The sequence below is a fragment of the Cebus imitator genome, unplaced genomic scaffold (assembly GCF_001604975.1).
Source record: "Cebus imitator isolate Cc_AM_T3 unplaced genomic scaffold, Cebus_imitator-1.0 Scaffold148, whole genome shotgun sequence".
Lineage (NCBI taxonomy): Eukaryota > Metazoa > Chordata > Mammalia > Primates > Cebidae > Cebus > Cebus imitator.
The window spans coordinates 2,354,753-2,375,005 of record NW_016107463.1 but is presented as its reverse complement, the minus strand read 5'-3'; the positions used below and the strand labels follow the sequence as shown (position 1 = coordinate 2,375,005).

General features: G+C 42.3%; 1 protein-coding gene across 2 annotated transcripts in view; it reads right to left on the bottom strand.

Annotated features, from left to right (window-relative positions):
- Positions 1 to 12,658, bottom strand: part of LRRC1 (leucine rich repeat containing 1) — a 133,742-nt gene extending 121,084 nt beyond the window's left edge. For both annotated transcript variants that reach the window (XM_017542895.2, XM_017542896.2), the window contains exon 1: positions 11,929 to 12,658. In XM_017542895.2, coding sequence (XP_017398384.1) covers positions 11,929 to 12,087 — 159 coding nt within the window. In that variant the 5' untranslated portion in view covers positions 12,088 to 12,658. The remainder of the gene's footprint in view (positions 1 to 11,928) is intronic.
- Positions 12,659 to 20,253: the final 7,595 nt, after the last annotated feature.

The window sequence follows — 20,253 nt, the reverse complement described above, 5'->3', positions numbered from 1 at the left end:
GAATGGAAGCTCCATAAGGACAGAGATTTCTTTGGCTTCCTAGATAGAGCAATGCCTGAAGCGCAGCCAGCACTCAGTAAATGAGGGAAGGAGGAGGGAGCGTCTGTCAGAATCCAGCAGAAACCCATCCCTACTCCCCATTGCTGAACCAAGATGCCTCTGAGGCCTGATGCCAACATCCCACTAGATAAACCAGCTATTCAGCAGGAGACTTGAAAGCTACAGCCTTTGATCCTAACATACTTGCAAAGCCACCTCAATCTGACAGTGACCCACAGATATTTCTAATGGTCAGTCCCCAAACTAAGTTTCCCAAAATATAATCTCCCAGCTACTCAAATCAACACAAAGGGAAGTTTCAAACAACCCCCTCTGAATTGCTTGATTTCATTTAATAAGGACACAAAAAAGATCCCAGCCAAATTCACCCATTTTGCCTCATTTTGAAAACCTGGGAAAATGCATCTGACAAAGGAGAAACATTTCAGTGTTCAAAGGTTGTTGGGGGTGAGGGAGTGTGAGTGTTTTAACCAAAGAAAATCTGCTGATCTTTTTTCCTTAATTGGTTCTGGGAATCAACAACTGACCACAGGAGGGTAAGTGTTTGGAACAGCTTTTCCTTATTATCAAATCCTTGATTATAATGATTAAGCCTAGATTTGTGGTTCTACTAAACCTCACGAAGCAACCTCACAGAGTATGTGCACAACTGTAGCAACACTCATCAAAGGTTCACACTGGGACATCAAGTCATAAAATTAGCATCAGAGAAGGTCAACACACAGAGGGACCTTGTTGACACCACTCAGATAAGGAAACTGAGGCTCAAGAGAGTACGTGATCCGCCCTAGGTCACAATGCTAGTGTTGGACGGGGCCAGGACAAGAACCCAGGGCTGACACCCAGGCCAGTGCCGTTTTCGCTCCATCATGTTGCCACCCATAACCACAAGGAATACAGACAGCCTGGCTCTCCTTGGGGTCATCTTCAAGCTCTCCCTCACAGGTCTGGCTCAAAGCCATTACTAAATCCAATCTCCCCAAAAGGGCTGAAAACTTCTCCCAAAAGGCCCTTCAAATATGTATTCAATGTCTGCTCTGCACCAACTACCCTATTAAACAGCAGGAATGCAAAGATGCATGGCTTTAAGAAACTCACTTTGATGAGGGGCAGAGATGATTACAAAGATGCAGCAATCAAGTCAGAGGTGTCCCCAGTGACTGCGGAGGAGATGGGAGGGCTTTCTGGAGGAATGTTAGCTCCTGAGCTCTGTCCAATTGGATGAGGAGCAGCGAGACAGGAAAAGAAGTGGGAAGAGTACTTCACCGAAGGCGGAACAACAAAAAACAAAGACTAAGAAGCATGAAACAATACGTCAGCAACTAAGGGCCGCTAACGGGCTGAAACACAAGGCTGAGGGAAGGTGAGGTGGCAGGGGTAGGCGGAGGGCAGAATGCTGCCAGACCGTATCCTGCAGGTGCGGGGAAGCCACCAGAGCAGGCAATCTCTGTCACATTCGTGTCTTAGAAAGATCACTCTGACCGAGTATTGAGAAAGGATTTGAAAGAAGCACAGATGAAGTGTGGGCCTCTCCCACAAAAGTTAGTAGTCAGTTTTGACAACAATTATCAAACTGTACTGGGTACTTTCTATCTCCCAGATACTGTTCTCAGCAGTGTCTACAGATGAACACATTTAATTTTCATACAATTTCATGAGGTAGGTACTATTATTACTTTCTTTTTACAGATGAGTAAACTGAAGTACAACGAAAGACAAGTCACCCATCCAAGGTGTCGCAATGAAGAGGACAATCTCCTAACAATTATGAATACTTCTATCTTCAAATAAGGGGATCTGGCCTGAATGGAGACTTCAGTAGAAGATACTGAGGTTGGGGTGCTGATCCATGCAGTCATCACAAGTTAATGCCCAAGCTTTTTGTCCCCAAACATCCTGCACACCACCCTGCCCTCTTACTCCAGAAAGACAACCAAGTCAACCCAGAGTAAGAATCCATGCTTCAAACACAGCATATGTCACCTCACAAAAGCTCCCTGTCTGCAATGCCTTCCTCCCTCCCCAGCCTGTCTAAGCCCAGCAGCAGTGAAAGCCGGATCCTGCTTTCCTAACACCTGAAATGCAACAAGCCTCTGACAAGGGCCCACAGCAACTCTTGGCATGCACGTTCATGTGGCAAGAATTAGATGTTAGCCTTCCAAAGATCTGGCACAAATACCTGCTCAACTGACTAAAGCCTACCCGAGGCCTTTTCTAGGCCTATGGAAAAGAACTGCAGTCAGGAATAATGGACACAGAGATTTAAAAAAAAAAAAAAAAGATAGCCTCTAGGCCTATTTTTCAAGCTCTTACAAGGATCACAGGACTTGGATGTCAAGAATCAGGAATGTGCAGTCCATATCTTCATTCCCCTTTAATACATGCCTTTACCTCTCTAGACTTTAGCTTTTTAGATGAAAATGACAAATGATTAGATTTGTACAATGTCTAGGCCTCCATCCAACGCTGACTAAAAAACTGAAAATCTAGCAATATTTTGTAAAGTACATATCCTTTGGTCCAGCAATTATGCTTCTTGAAATTTATCTTAAAGAAACATTTGCACAGGTATACAAAGTAATATATACAAGAACTTTTAATACAGCATGGCTCATAATTGCAAAGAATTAGAAACTATTTAAATATTCGGTAGCAGGAGAATGGTTAAAAAATAAGTAACGGTGGTATATCCAATACAATAGAATACTACAGCACTCATAGCAATGCTATAATCCTTCTATATATATGGATATGGAAGATGTCCAAGGTATGGTGTTAAGTAAAAAGAACAAGCAGCAAAGCAATTTATATAATGGGAATCTTATTTTTGTTTTAATAACAACAAATATATGGCGATGTATGACGAGGCAAAAAATTCATAAGCATACATCCTAAAAACAAAGGGAATTTTAAATGTCTTCACCACAAATAATAAATATGTGAGGTGATGGGTACGTTAAGTAGACTGATTTAATCATTCCACAATGTATACATGTATCAAAACATTACATTGTACCACATATATGTATGCAATTATTTATCAATTAAAAATAAAATTAAAATCTTAATATAATCAAATTGTTAAGGGATGGTATCGATTCAAGGAAATCATGTGAGTCTTCTTTCTTTTTTGTTCTTTGAATTATTTTAAGCATCCAAAACATACTACTTTTAAAATAGGATAAATATAAGACAACACCATAGCCCAAGGCCATTTGCACTAATAGCATGGGCCTCAGAGGCATTTATCCAACAACTTCCAGGTCAAGTCAAGCAGTCAGAGCCCATATCACATCCTGAGAGGTTTGAAGCCACTTTCTGGCCCTCACAACTGCTCATTTGATTCAGGCGCCTGGTTCCCACCACAAGCCAGTGGAGAGCCCTCCTGATTATCCCTTCCCAAAAGTGGGGGTGGACTGCGGAAAGAGAGGTGACTAGGGTGGCCAGATGGACAGAGTCCTCTCAATCCAGCCACACAATCAAGGAATCATTCTAGAACATGCTGTAATTAGGTGTAACACCTCCTTCTACCGCCACCACATGGCAAATCCATTCCGTAGGGTTTTTAGAAACAAAAACACCAAAATCTTCCAACTGAGTCAACTTCCCTAAAATCTAAACATTATAGTCTAGAACAAAATAATGAAGGAAAAATTTTAAATATTACATCTTATTTTAGGAGTCCAAGGTATTTTACACTATATGCTCTCTCTCTCTCTCTCTCTCTCTCTCTCTATTAGATCTTCTAAAATACCACATGTAATAGTAAATTACCATTCCTGTCCACTAAATTATACCCAAGAGAAAGTTAATGGACATCCAGAAGTTTCTCCTATGCATTTATAAAGCTCTGGCCCATGGTCTCATCACCCCTCATAACTATCTTATGAAGTAGAGGCCAGACATTTCTAGCCCTGTGTTCCGGGTAGAGTCCTAAAATAGGTGAACTTGCTCTAGACTTCAGTAAGCACAGTAAGAAGCCTGCAGCATTTACTGGATCCTCACCCAAAAAGAACAAAACACCTCATTCCATGGCAGAGCAAGACCATGTTTGGGATCTGTCATCATCGCAAAGAAATGTTTACACTGCTATTTCTGATACTCTTGTGTAAATCTCAGTAATGGCTTACCCCTAAAATCTCAAGTCTGTGGTAAAGGGTCCATTTTAAGAAAATCCCAAGTACCTACTTGTTACAGTACAGAAGATGCAAAATTCTGGCAAAGGGGTAAATGTACTGGAAGCCTATGAGGTAGAGTCAAAGTGCTCCCTTTCTGCTGGGAACCCCAGGAAAAGGGAATTGCGGGTTGTGGAAGCAGGCTCATTTTGCTGTTTTACTACACTGAAAGCATGACTCAATCTTTTGTCAACTCTCACAAAGTTTCATTACGCAAATGGTTTGTTTTTCTCCAAGACTTGAGCTACTTTTTAAAAAGATACACAGGCAATGAGTTTTAAGTTACTCTAGAATAATAAATATTCTCCAAGTATTTGGTCTTTGAAAGCATCCTCTACTTCAGCACAGGATGATGAAACTAAAATTCACAGTATAGAACAGACATAAGTATGAATTCACATTACTCAGAAAACTAGAGCCCACAGGGTTACCAGGGTCACTGCTGGTACATTTTTATAAATTTAATGATCACATTCATCTAGACAAAACCAAAAATAAGCAAACTCTTCCCACCCATAATACGGCTGGTTGTCCAGCTTCCTCCCAAGCCAATGCCTACATAGAAAACTTGCCAGGTTTTAGTGAGCATCTTAAAAGTTGAACACAAGGGCATGCCACAATCAATGAAAGTATGTCTACAGAAAGGAGGACAATGCTTTGTATTTGGCGTCCCACAAATTTGTGAAGCACAGCGCTTTGGATAGCTCAGCACAACACAAGGCGGCAGAGCAGAAAGGGCACCAGATGAGAAGGGAGAGGCTCTCAGCGGTGAAAACTTTAATCACGTCATCTCCCAGAGTATCCCACAGGTACTCCCTCTTCTCCTCCGGCCTACACCACTACAACAGGCCCCTGACTGGTCTCCCTGACTCTATTCTCTCCTCTGCCCCAAAATGATCTTTCTAAAAACAAAGACCTTACCATACTTCACCTCTGCTTAGACACCTTCCCTGAGGCTCCTCTGCCTACAAGACAGAGTTCATCTCCTTAGCTGCCATGGCATTCTGCAGAGGCTCTTCACACCATCATGCCTCCTTGCTCCCAGGCAGGCAGTACAGTGTAAATGCACACATGTGGCAGGAGTTTCATGCTTGCTCCACAACTAAACTTGACCAAGTTTCTTAAGCCCTTTAAATAAGTTTTTTAAGACTCAGTTTCTGCATTTGCCAAGCTGAAATCATAACGGCTACAGTGAGCTGTTATTCCATTTGAAAGAAATTATTTATGTAGAGCACTTCATACAATGCTTAAAACTCAGTTAACTCTCACAAGCAGTGACAGTTATAATTATTATTAATACATCACAGAAACTCTCAAATGTTTCTTAATTGAAAAGACTCTAATCTCTACTAACCCATTATAATTATTATTAATATGTCACACATACTCACTAAAAGTTTCTTAACCAGAGACTCTAATCTCCACTAACCTTAGACAAACGACAACTTCTCTAGGTCTCAGTTTTCTCACTTTTAGGTATCAGAGGTGAAGAGAGGTATGGGGTGAGGGGTGGGGGACTAACAGAAAACAATTAAATGCTAAACTGTGTGATAGTCACAGGGTATCTGAGAAATGAGAAGTGTTTCCCTAACTTGAGAAATGTATAGATCAGCACTATAAAGGGGGAAATATTCCTTTGGATGCCCCTTCTCCTAAGCATTGACTTAAATTACATTTATTACAATGTTATTGAAGTATGTCCAAACGTAAAACTAGGTTATGTCTTTTCTATGCTTTAGCTCTCACAAAATTGTAAGGTAAACACTTTTTAAATTGGATAAAAACACACAAAAGAAAGCTCAACATTAATTTAACATGACAGATAACAATGATGCAATTTTGCAGATACTGTATGGCTGTGTGCAATGTATTAAATATAACAGTAACATGGAGCAGGTAGCCTGAATTCACATTCTGCTTGCTGACACCACTGTGGATTGAGACCCCTTCAGCTGCCCAACACTTTTGTCTAACAAATTGCGATGAAAACCTTTGTTCATATAAACTTCAGCCATCTTCTGACACCAACTAATCATTTCTGTAATAAGTTCACATCTGTTCTTCCCCCATTAGCTAGAGATAATTAAAGAGTTGCTCAAACACGGTCAATAAAGTCTTTGGGCACTGCTCATTTATAAGGTCATCAAGATGTCACAAAATCTGTGATTTTTTAAAAAAAGTATTATTGAAAAGAACATTAAAAATATAATTCTGGTTTTAAAAAATAACTTACAAACTCCTGGAAAAATGTCTTCAAACTCCAGTTTAAGAAACAGTATTTTAGCCAGGCATGATGGGTCTTGCCTGTAATCCCACAACTTAAGGAGACCAAGGTGGGTGGATCACTTGAGGTCAGGAGTTCGAGACCAGCCTGGCCAACACAGTAAAACCCCGTCTCTACTAAAAATACAAACATTAGCTGGGCATGGTGGTAGGCGCCTGTAATCCCAGCTATTCAAGCGGCTAAGGCAGGAGAATTGCTTGAACCCAGGAGGTAGACGTTGCAGTGAGCCGAGATGGCACCACTGCACTCAAGCCTGGAAAACAGGGAGACTCTGTCTCAAAAAAAAAAAAAAGAAGAAAGAAAAATAGAGAAAAAGAGGAAGGAAGGAAGGACGGAAGGGAGGGAGAGGCATTATTTTAAAATAAACAGATTTTGTAACGGTATCCAGAAAGATGTTAAGACATCTCAGATCTAACTCTGTGCTGACACTTTAAGTGCTTTACACATATTCTCTAATAACTATAACCCTATAAGATAGGTACTACTCTAACATCTGAGGAAACAGAGGCTTGAAGAGAGTCTCCAAGTGATGGGGCAGCATTTTGAACTATCTGAATCCAGCACCTCTGCTCTCTGACCTTTCAAGACAAGCCCTAAAAAGCCTCGGCAGAAGACAACCAACAATGGACAATATAAATCCAGATGAAACCAACCAGATGGGAGTGAGGGAGTAAGAGAGGAAAGACGGCATTGTGAAAAAAGAAATGGCAGGACTTGGCAACAAAATGGAGAGGAGAAGGAAGGATCTGAGGTAAGTCTTTGGACCTTTGAGAGGGAAAGAATGGCTGCCCTGCCCCCTAGAAATGGAACTTCCGGGAAGAGCAGTCAGTTTGGAATATGAGACCTAAATTGAAACATGGTTGGTTTAAGGCAAAAGGGACTTTACCACCAGTGGAGATGGATATTCCCTTAACAGATCACAGCTGGAGATATTAAACTTGAAGTCATATTCATAGAGAATATGTTTATAGTGCATGAAGATTCTTTCAAAGATAAAGCAATCAGAGGTGTCCAGTACAGAAGACATAGAAAACAAAAACTGGCAAGACAAGGACACTGGATTCTGAAAGAAGACTTTGTGTCAACAATAGTTTCAATAGATTGATGCACAAAAGTCTGACCATAGGAAGGGAAATTATGATGGCTAAGAAACATGGGCCACCTACCCATCTTCGGACTCATTCATGCATCTTTGTGCCCACTATGTGTCCATTCATGAAGATCTCTGCCCTCATGGAGCTAATGTTTTAGTCAGGTAGAGAGACAAAGAAAAGGAAGGCAAGTGTATGGTCTGGAGTTAGGTGATGATATGTGCTCTAAAGGACAGGAAAAAGTAAAGCAGAACATGAGAAAGAATGATGTAGGGGGGCAGGTATTTGAGATAATGCCATCTGTCAATCAACAAAAGATCAACTGAACTCTAAGAAGAGATGGCAAGGTAAAACTCAATTTTTCAAAGCTACGAAGGCTTCAGTATATTCATTCAAAATACATACTGCCTGCTACTACATGAAGCACTATATTGGTGCTGGAGATTACAGGAAAACACACATATTTGAAGGCATCTGAGAATTGGTGCCCACTGAGGAGAAAAATCAATGGCATGTGAAAGGCTGAGGAAGTACAGAGGGGAAGCCAAGGTTCCTGCAGGGCAGGTAAGAAAAAAGTGTGCCCCTGTGAATGAGCTTTTCTTCTGAAGTTGCTTCTAATTTGAAAATTCTGACTATATTAGAAAAGGATAGATGCTGGAGCAGTGATATGCTTAAGGGAAGAGAAAGGAGCACAGGGAGGAAGATTTTTATAAGGTTCAGCAACATTTATTCAACAGATAAATAATGGTTTATTGAGCAACATAAATAACTGTTTATTGGTACCTACTGGCTGCGACAAGGCTGAGATTCTATGCTCAACAAAGGTAAGCAATAACACACACACATCTCAAGAAGGTTACAGTGAGGCTGCCTGTGTTAGCACAGAGCCAAAAAGGATAAAACTCTGGGTAGTGGAGGAGGAGTAGGTGGATGCAAAAGGGACGGGGTATCACCCAACTGGAACCAAGCTGAAGATGAGGGTTCTGATGCAAAAGGTTAAAAGACTAGGAAAGTAGCCATCAAGTCCACAACTTAGGAGTAGTTTAACCGTGGTGTCCTTTCCACCCCACACTAACCACATCTGGATTAAAATCATCTGCTTCTTCACAAAGCTGTGAATCATGCCTCCTTTAATCTCTATATTCCCAGTAACTTGCAAATAATGGAGGCTCAACAAATGCTTGGCTAAAGCCAAGTTATAATGACATGAGTAAAATAGGAGAGACTAGGCTGGGCGTGGCGGCTCATGCCTATAATTCCAGCACTTTGGAAGGCTGAGATGGGCAGATCACCTTAGGTCAGGAGTTCAAGACCACCCTGACCAACATGGAAAAACCCCATCTCTACTAAAAAATACAGAATTAGCCAGGCATGGTGGCACATGCCTGTAATCCCAGCCACTCAGGAGGCTGAGGCAGGAGAATCTCCTGAACCTGGGAGGCGGACGTTGCAGTGAGTTGAGATCGTGCCACTGTACTCTAGGCTGGGCAACAAGAGCGAGACTCCATCTCAAAAAAAGAAAAAATAGGAGAGACTAAATAAATTAAGGTTTGATGGGTATGAGAAGCAAGACAGAAGATTCCTGCTAGGTGTCCAAAGAACATCTGGATGAACAGGACCCACCAACAACTGCATCTAATTTGCTGGATAACCCTGAGAAAGTCACCTCAATTCTGAATCTCAATTTGTGAAATGAGGATATTGGCTCAAACCAGAGGTTGCAGGCCTTTCAGTGGAAAGAAGGTGGCTGTTATTACATGAAAGCCTGGAGAGAGTGCGTATCTTTGCTGTCTGGGTAATGGGTACGAGCTTCCCCTTTAAGCTGTGCTTCCAAACAAATTATAGAGAGAACATACAGCTGGTATGGCCACCAAAATAAGGACCTTTGAGGCTTATCAACAAAAGAGACCTGCTTTGATGTGGCACATAAGGAAACAGGGGTTTGGAGCAGGAGAAGCAGAGAGCAGTGGTAATAAGTTATACAGATCTGAGAGGTGAGACAACAGATAGCCCAAGGAAAGACTGGATGGAACAGATACATTTGTTTTCAAGGTGGTTCTCATGTGTGTCATGTACACACCCAGGCACCAAGACACACAAAAAGTCAGGGAGAAATAGATTTTACACAACCTAAAAACTTTAATACTAATTTAAGAGCTGTTAGTGCAATAATAATCCATTAGCAAGATCACCTGTAACCTTTGGAAAGCTTGTTTATTTACCATATTTACAGAGTGCCACAGACTATATTTTGAGCTTCTGACAAGTTTCCATTTAGGATCACAGAAATACCTGACATTTTGGCTTGGCATGGGAAATTACATAATTTCCCATGCCAAACTGAATTCTCCAACATTACAGGAAAACCCAGAAACCCTGCAGAAGGGAGTGAAAAGCCAATCCAGTCAAAGGAAATCTTCCAGTTCTACAAAAGAAAACAAACAAACAAACAAATACCACAAAGAGCAATGAATCATTTCTACTGAATAACTTTTCACTCAATCTTTAATAATGTCATTCTGAAGCCCTGAAAATTAAATTACATATTCTATATTTCTGGTGATATCACTGCCTAAAATTATACAACTTAAAGCAGTGAATGAGCTGATGACTGTTAAGTGAAATCTTTAAGGACATGAAAGGCCAGAAAAAAAGCATGTGCTTGAAAATGCCTTCAAAATAATAAAAGCCTGAGGGAACTGGATAGCTTTGCTGCTTCTAAGCTAAATAAAGCTTGGGGGGCTTTACAAAGGTTCCAGTGAGGATAATCTCTATGATTACACAGAGCAAACATCCAATCAATTCCACATGAACCAAGGAAGTTAATCCAAGAAGAACACCACTTAAAATATTGAGAAAAACACACAGTACTGATTGTTTAAACGCTCCATCAGCGTTGGAGAACGTATCAGGTCATTCTGACAAGCCAGAACACTTGACTAGTGTTTCTGTGACAATGGTTTGGCTTGTGTTAACTAAAGGACAAGCAAGATATTTGAGTCCAACGCTCAGGCCTTAAACAGGTCCGATCCCGGACTCCCCAGCAGTCTCCCTACTTCCTGCACACCTTTGGATTATTACACACTTACTTCCTGTACACACCTGGGTTTGGGATACCTTTTCCCTTAAGAATTACTCCAGCTAAGCTCCCAAGGCAAGCTCAAAGGACTCTCCCTACTCTCGGCGGCAGTGTAGTGGTTACTTTAGGTAAAAGACTCTGAAAAGATAACGCATCACTACAAGGACAGAAGTAAGCAGGGCGACTGTGGCCGCTCCGGGAAAGGCGGCTGCAAGGCTGGCCCGCGGGCAGAGCCTCTGCTGACGTTCACCGCGGCTCCCACCACGCAACAGGTCCACGCAGGCAGGGCCCGGGCGGCTGGCGTCTGGGCACCTGCCCCCAGCGCTCCAGGCCCAGCTCTCCCCTGCCCCCATCCCGCGGCCACCCCGTAGCCACGGCAGGCCGGCCGGCCAAGCCCACCCGCGATAAAGCCTGGAGCACATTCCTCCCAAGATGCCGAGATAGTGCGGCCCGCTTGCGCGCTGCCCAGGTCACAAGGTCCTCCTCGACAAGCCTCGGTCAAAGGAGAGACGCGCCCGGCTCTTGGTAGGGCCCTGGGGAGTGGAGTGGGGTGGAATGCGGTGCTTTGTAGCCTCCAACAGAAAACAGCCCGTGTCGCCTGACTTCTCACCTGCCCGGGCACAAGTGGCAGGTGTCAGTACCTAGACATGGATCTAAGTTACTTAACAGTCCAGAACGTTTCTCCAACAGCACGAGCTCTAGTGACTACGGGAAAAATATCCGGTCACTTTGAATAAAATGAAAAATAACTTTACTGGGGAAGGATGCAGGTAAAGAGACACGAGGGGAGGCCGGGCACGGTGACTCACGCCTATAATCCCAACACTTTGGGAGGCCGCGGCGGGCGGATCACGAGGTCAGGAGTTCGAGACCAGCCTGACCAATATGGTGAAACTCCGTCTCTACTAAAAATACAAAAATTAGCTGGGCATGGTGGCGCGCGCTTGTAATCCCAGCTACTCAGGAGGCCGAGGCAGGAGAATCGCTTGAACTCGAGTTGCGGAGACTGCAGTGAGCCGAGATCGCGCCGCTACACTCCAGCCTGCGCGACAGAGCGAGACTCCGTCTCAAAAAAAAAAAAAAAAGGAGACACAGGGAGAAAGAAGCAGGTGAATGCGTAAAACAAGTAAGGTTCCCTCCCGCCAGACCCGGAGGTGGAAGAGGCAACGAGAGGCGGGGAGCGGAAGGGACAGCAGACAAGCCGGCAGAGCGCGCAGGTGAGGCCGGACCCTCACTCACCTCGGGCAGCTCGCGGAGCTGGTTGGCGTCCAGCAGCAGCTCCTCCAGGCTCCGGGCATAGCGGTAGATCTCCTCGGGGACGTAGACCAGCGAGCAGTGGCGCTTGTCGATGGTCTCCACATGACGGTTGCACCGCCACAGGGGGATGCAGTGGAACATCGCCGCCCCCGCCGCCGCCGAGCCGGGTCCCGAGCGGCGGCAACCCGGGCTCTAAGCCCGCTCTGCCCGGCGGCTCCGCTCAGCCCGCTGTCCTCTCCGCGCTCGTTGTTGGTTCCCTGGCTCGCTCTCACCTCGCGCAGAGCTTCGCGGTCGGAAGCGCTCCAAGGAACCTCGGGCGGGAGCCCCTACCCCGTCCCAGCACTCCCGCCCGCCAGCCGGTGCGTCCCCTCCCACCCTCCAGTCTCCGCCACCGCCACCGCCGCCGCCGCCGCGGGGAGCTTCCTACTCCTAGCCGCCGCGCAAACTGAGCATGCGCGCCAGTGGGTGCGCGCCGAGGGTGTTTCCCGGCCCGAGGGATGCTCCTCTCCGGGTTTTCCCGGCGACCTCGATCCGGAGAGGGTCGAGGGACCTGGGGGCCGGTTGCCCGGGGTCCGCTTACTCCTATGGGGACGGGGGCTCGTCGGGCCCTTTGAGGAAGGCAGGCTGTGAAAGGGCTTGGGGCAAGGACGAGGCGGAGTAGAGGCGGCCTGAGCAGAGCAGAACAACTTTTGATTTTTAGTTTTATTTAACTCGCACTCCCCTCCTTGCTCCCCTTCCCCAAAACAACTTTCTCTTCCGGGGTCAAGCAGGACCGCCCCGAAGCGTACCTTGCGCGCCGTGGGCGCCAGGCGCCACGGGATTCCGTGTAGTTTTGAGGTGTTTGCGCCGCCCTCGCTGCTGCTTTCGTGGCTGCCCCTGTGCCCGCTGCTCACTGCTGCCCCAGAAGTGTGAGCGGGCCGCGCCCGGCCCCTGCGGCGCCCTCTGGTCCTTGGGCACAGCCTGCAGGCTTTGTAACCTGGGAGCACACCTTCGGTCGTCACGGTTTATGCAGTGAGAGACAGTAAATCCTCCCCGTAACACCAAAGGCATAGGAGTCTCAGAGTCTGCGAGATTCTCACAGATGTGGATGCACCCCGCCAGCAGCCCAGCTGCAGAAATAAGCCGGCAGATGCGAGCTTCTGAGCCGGATGCAGCTCTTCCCAGACGTCGGCCCCTGACAACTACCCGGGGGTGCCGAGGGAGGAGCGAGGAAAGAGGGGCAGATCGAGGCTGCCAGGTGAGCATCCTCCATACAGCTCCTGCTTTTCTGCTGCAACCCCTGTCCCGTCCAGCCCGGATGACCCAAGAGGCTCGCTATTGGGTTATCACGACCATTCCCTCGCGCCGATTCGTTTCCCGCGGACCACTTCGCCTGTAACTGTTTACAACACAACCCTCATCACCGAATAACCAAATTTTCTCCTTTCACGAAGGGTTGCTCAGGTCAAGGTCAATCACAATGATGAATTATTTCCTCGGGGCCTCCTCTGACTCCCCACTTGGCCGCCCCTTCGTCCCACACTTTCCGTTTCAAGCGTACTCAAACTTCAGGTTCCACCTGTGGCCTCTGCCACGCTGCCAAGCTGCCACGCTGGCTCCCCCACCCTCACTCCCGCCTTCCAGCTGCAACAGCTAAAATCTGGAGCCACGGAGTTCACTTTTCTATAGAAGACAAAGCTGAGCATGCTCAGTAGTCAAGACAAAGTTTGGTCCAAAACTAGTTTTTGCGTTAGACTCTCTATTAGCTCCAGACTCTCCTGTCCCATTGTAACTGAGCACAGGAGGGTTTCCCCGGTGAAATGGAGAAGAGGACACTTGGTCTTTTCAATTCTACTAGGAGGGCTCCTTTCTTCCCAGTCAGTAAGGAGGGGTCTGACTTTTCATTTCTACCCCAGCGTTATCACCTTAACTCTTATTCCTGTCAATCCCTAAACTCCTGTTGCCCTATCCACTTCACCCTCTCTTTTATTTGTCCTGATTTGATTCCTGCATTCTCACAGAGGGCTATCTGGACTTTGAACCTCCACCCGCCTTTTTACATTTCAGAAACATGATGCTCATTTCTGCCACCCTTCCTAGAAAACTATGGTTCCTGACAGAGACGCGTGGAACGGTAAGCAAGTTCCTGTCTTCAAGTTTCCCAACTGCTTTAAAAAAAAAAAATTTCTTTTTTAAGGCTGGCTCCCTTCATTTAATCTAATGTAGATTTCCAGAGATTATCACACTAGATTATTTTAACGAACACCAAATATATTTTAAAGATGTGTCCTGTCTTTAAAAAATTCAAACCTCCGCCGGGTGTAGTGGCTCAGGCATGCAATCCCAGCACTTTGGGAGGCTGAGGCCAGTGGCTCACCTGAGGTCAGGAGTTTGAGACCAGCCTGGCCAACATGGTGAAACCCTGTCTCTACCAAAAATATGTAAATTAGCTGGGCGTGGTGGCAGGTGCCTGTAATCCCAGCTACTGGGAAAGCTGAGGCATGAAAATTGCTTGAACCCAGGAGGCAGATGTTGCAGCGAGCCAAGATCCCACCAATGCACTCCATCCTGTGCGACAAGAGCAAAACTTTGTCAAAAAAAATACAAACCTCAATAAGCATTTTTTGTGTGCCTCTCCACGGTGCTTCAGCTTCTCTGTGTTATTATTTTTGTATCACCTTAATCAAAAAGAGATTGTGACTTCTTAAGCAATAGGTACTGTCTCACTTGCTTTGTAGGTCTGGGAAACTGCCACAATGCCATATGCACAGTCAATGACCAGCAGTTTTTGTTGAATTAATTCTATGGGTAGTCAGTGGGAGAATTCTTGACATCCCTTGTTTCCAAGGATTTGCTAAGAATTTGAAACAGTGTAGTAAGAGAGAAAAAATGGAACAACTTGTCAACTACAGAATAGGGAAGCAATTAACTTGTTATTCACCTGAAGAATTTTAGGGTTTCCTGCCTGATATAATATCTAGTTTCCTCCACCACATACAAATGAGTTTGACTCAATTTAAACAAAGTTTATAAAGACCACCTAAATCAATTTATTCTAAGAATAATGTAATTATTTTATTCATTTATACTTTGAGCCGTGTTTTCACAGCCTTTGGTGTAAAGAGATTTGCATTTGAACTCTTGTTATGCCACTAGCTTTGTAGAAATTGACAGTTAACTTTTATAAACCTCAGTTTTATCATCTCTCAAATGAGGATAATGGCTTGTGGGATTGTTGTCTGGATTAAATGAAATAATATATGTTAAGTTCTTAGTAGAGTATCAGACACACATTATTTTAATCAATAAATATTCATTATGCACTTGATTAGCTAGCCTCCAGGAAGTTGGGGGCAACATCCACCATCTCCTGGTTGATCTGTGTAACCAACTTTCTAAACTCTCTCGGATCACTCACTTTGGGGAAGCCAGCTGCCATGTTGAGCAAATCTAGAGAGCCACATGGCAAAGAATTGCAGACTGCTGACAACAACTAGCAAGAGACTGACAATTCTTGCCAGTAGTCATGTGAGTGAGCCATCTTAAAAGCCAATTATCCAGTCCTTGTCAAGCCTTCAAGTGACTGCAGCACCAGCTGATAGCTTGACTAAAACCTCATGCTAGCCTCTGATCCAGGACCACTCAGCTAAGCTGCTCCCCACTCTTGACCCTTAGAAACTCTGTGAGACAGTAAATGTTTGTTGCTTTAAGCTGCTAAGATTTGAAGTAATTTATTATACTGCAACAGATAACTAATAAATGTACATACCTTGCACCAGACATTGTGCTAGATGCTAGAAATGTGTAAGAAAAAACAAGATAGGTCTTAGCCTCATGAAGCTTACTCTCTAAAGTTAGGAGAATGATAAATACTTAGTGGTTTGTTGTTGTTTTATCATTATTTTTTGAGCATGATATTATTAATTTTCTTTAAGTAAAAGTCCAAAGTGGTAGCTCATAAGATAGGGTGAAAATGGGAATTCAGAGGTTTGGGCATGTGAATTTTAATGTAAGATACCACCACCTAACCACTAGAATGACTTAAAATTTCTTTTAAAAAGGCAATCCCAAATGTCACTGAAGATATAAAGCAACTCAGCCTGGCAGAGTGACTCACACCTATGATTCCAGCACTTTGGGAGGCTGAGGCAGAATGGGGTGGGGAGATCACTTGAGGCCAGGAGTTCAAGACCAGCTTGGGCAACATAGGGAGACCCCCATCTCTACAAAAAAAAAAAAAAAAAATTAGCCTGGTGAAGTGGCCTGTGTCTGTAGTCCAGCTACTCAGAAGGCTGAGGGCGAAGGATCACTTGAGACTCATAGTTAGTTTGAGGCTGCAGTGAGCTGTGATCATGCTGTTTTGGTTACTACAGCTTTGTAAGATATTTTAAAGGTCAGTAGTGTGATTCCTCTAGCTTGGCTTGCTTGCTTGTTTGTTTGTTTCTTTTGCTCAGTATTGGTTTGGCTAGTTGGAGTCTTTTGCGGTTCCATACAAATTTTAGGATTTCTTTTTGTACTTCTTGAAGAATATCATGGGCATTTTGGAAGTGGTAGCATTAAATCTGTAGTTTGCTTTGGGTAGTATTGTCATTGTAACAGTATTAATTCTTGTAATCCATGAGCTTGAGATGTCTTTCTATTTGTTTGTATCTTCATTAATTTCATTCTTCACTGTTTTGTAGTTTTCTTTCAAAAGTCTCCTTGATTATATTTATTCCTAGGTATTTCATTTTTTGTAGCTACTACAAATGGGATTGCCTTCTTGATTTTATTTTCGGTAGTTCATTGTTCAGGTATGGAAATGCTGCTGTTTTTTAATATTGATTTCATATCCTGCAACTTTACTGAATTTGTTTTATTCTGTTTTTTGATAGAATCTATATGTTTTTCTATACATAAGATCATAGAATTTGCATATGAGGACAAATTGATTTCCTGCTTTCCAATTTATATGCCTTTTATTTCTTTCTCTTGACCAATTGTTCTAAGACTTCTAGAGGTATGTTGAATAAGAGTGGCGAAAGTGGACATACTTGTCATCTTCCAGTTCTAAGAAGAAAATCTTTTGCCTTTCGCCATTCATTATGATGTTAGCTGTGATTTTGTCATATGTGGCCTTTATTAGTTTGAGATATGTTCTTTCTTTACCTAGTTGATTGAAAATTTTTATTGTAAACAGATGTAAAATTTTTATCAAGTGCTTTTTCGGCATCTATTGAGATGATCATGTGGTTTTTAGTAGTCCTTCATTCTATTGATGTTATGTATGACATTTAATGATTTCCATATATTAAACCATCCTTGTATTCCTGAGATAAATCACACTTGATCATGGTGTATTATCTTTTCGATGTGTTCTTAGATTGGATTTGCTAGTATTTTGTTGAGGATTTTTGTGTCTATGTTTATTAGAAATATTGACCTATAGTGTCCTTTTTTTGTTGTGTCCTTGTCTGTTTTTGGCAGCAGGGTTATGCTGGCATCATACGATGAGTTAGGAAAAATTTTCTCTGTTTCATTTTGTGAAATAGTTTGACAAGAATTGATACTAATTCTTCTTTAAAGATTCAGTAGAAGTCAGCAGTGAGGCCATTCAGTCCTTGACCTTTCTTTTTTGGGAGATTTTCCATTACTTACTAAATCTTGTTACTTGTTGCTGGCCTGTTTGAGTTTTCTGTTTTTTCTTGCTAGAATTTTGGTAGATTGTTTATGTCCAGGAAATTTTCTATTTCTTTGGGTTTTTAAAATTTATTGTCATGTATTTGTTCATAGTAGTCTCTAATAACCCTTTGTATTTCTGTGGTATCCATTGTGACATCTCCTTTTTCATTTCTGATTTTATTTATTTGGATCATCTCTCTTTTTCATTAATTTAGCTAATAGTTGGTTGATTTTGTTTATCTGCTCCAAAAAAAACCCAACTTTTTGTTTCATTGGTTTTTGTACTTCTTTTTGTCTCAATTTTATTAATTTCTGCTCTGATCTTTATTATTTCTTTCCTTCTAATAATTTAGCGTTTGGTTTCTTCTCTCTTTTCTAGGTCCTTGAGAGGTAACTTTAGGTTGTTTATTTGAAATCTTTGTAGTTTTTTATGTAGGCATTTATTGCTATAAACTTGCCCCTAATACTGCTTTTGCTATGTCCCCTAGATTTGATATATTGTGTTTTAATTTTTATTTATTTCAAGGAATGTTTCAATTTCATCTTTTATTTTTTTTCTCCATCCATTGGTCACTCAGAAGCCTATTATTTAATTTCCATGTATTTGTATAGTTTCGAATGTTCATCTTGTTATTGATTTCTGGTTTTATTCTATTGTGGTCTGAGAAAATAGTAGGTATGATTTCAGTTTTTAAAAATTTGTTGAGATTTCTTTTGTGTTCTAATATATAGTCAGTCCTGAAGAGGGTTCCATGTGCTGATGAAAAAGATATGTATTTACCAGCTGTTGAGTAAAATGTTCTGTAAATGTCTATTAGGTCCATTTGGTCTACGGTGCAGTTTATGTCTAATATTTCTTTCTTTATTTTCTGTCTAGACAATCTATCCAATGCTGAGAGTGGGGTGTTGAAGTTCTTAACTGTTTTTGGAGTCTCTCTCTCCCTTTAGATCTAATAATATTTGCTTTATATATCTGAGTACTCCAGTTTGGAGCACATATACATTTACAATTATTATATTCTCTTGCCAAATCAATCCCTTTATTATTATGTAATGTCCTTCTTTGTCTCTTTGTACAGCTTTTGACTTGAAGTCTGTTTTGTCTAAATATAGCTACTCCTGCTTGCCTTTAGTTTCTGCTTTTATGGAATACATTTTATTTAAGCCCCTCACTTTCAATGTGTTTGTCCTTAAAGATGAGGTGAGTTTCTTTTAGGCAGCATATAGTTGATTCTTATTTTGTTATTATTATTCAGCCAGTCCATATCTTTTAAATGAGGAATTTAATCCATTTATATTTAAGGTTGTTATTGATAGGTAAGGACTTACTGTTGTCATTTTACTGATTGTTTTTTAGTTTTTTTGTATATTTTTTGTTCCTTACTTCTTCTCTTATTGTTTATTTTTACTGTTGGGTAGTTTTCTGTACTGACAAGTTTTGATTTCTTCCCTTTCTCCTTTGCGTATCTGCTCTGTCAGTGTGTTTTATAGTTTCTCATGTTTTCATGGTGGTGGTTATTGTTCTTTTCATTTCCAGATGTAAGACTCTGTTGGGTATTTATTACAAAATTGGTCTAATGGTGGCGATTTCCCTTCGTTTTCACTTGTCTGTGAAAGATTTTATTTTCTTATTTTACGATGAATGGCTTAGCTAGGTATAATGTTTGTGGCTGCCAAGTATTTTTCTTTCACTACTTTGAATATATCATCCTTTTCTCTCGTGGACTATAAGGTTTCTGCTGAAAAATCTAATGGAGATTCCCATATATTTGACTGAAAACTTTTCTCTTGTTGCCTTTAAAATTCTTTCTTTGTCTTTCACTTTTGACAATTTTACTACAGTTCTGCCGCAGAGAGGATATGTTCAGGTTTAATCCATTTGGGGTTCATTGTAGAAGTGTTCCTATTTCTCCACATCCTCTCCAGCATCTGTTGTCTCCAGATTTTTTAGTGATTGCCATTTGAACTGGAGTGAGATGGTATCTCAATGTGGTTTTGATTTTCATTTCTCTAATGACCAGTGATGATGAGCATTTTTTTATATGTATGTTGGCCTCATATATGTCTTCTTTTGAAATGTGTCTGTTAATCTCCTTCACCCACTTTTGAATGGGTTTGTTTGTTTTTTTCTTGTAAATCTGCTTTAGTTCTTTGTAAATTCTGGTTATTAGCCCTTTGTCAGATGGGTAGATTGCAAAAATTTTTTCCCATTGTATTGGTTGCTGGTTCACTTTGATGATTGTTTCTTTTGCTGTGCAGAAGCTCTTAAGTTTAATTAGATCCCATTTGTCTATTTTGGCTTTTGTTGCCATTGCTTTTAGTGTTGTATTCATGAAATCCTCCTTGACTGTGCCTATGTCCTGAATGGTGTTGCCTAGGTTTTCTTCTAGGGTTTTTATGTTGTTACTTCTTACGTTTAAATCTTTAATCCATCTGGAGTTAATTTTTGTATAAGGTGTAAGGAAGGAGTCCAGTTTCAGCTTTCTGCATATGGCTAGCCAGTTTTCCCAACTCGACCTTTCTCTCTGGCTGCCCTTAGGATTTTCTCCTTCATTTCAACCATGGTGAATCTGATGATTATGTGCCTTGGGATTGCTCTTCTTGAGGAGTATCTTTGTGGTGTTCTCTGTATTTCCTGGATTTGAATGTTGGCCTTCCTTGTTGAGG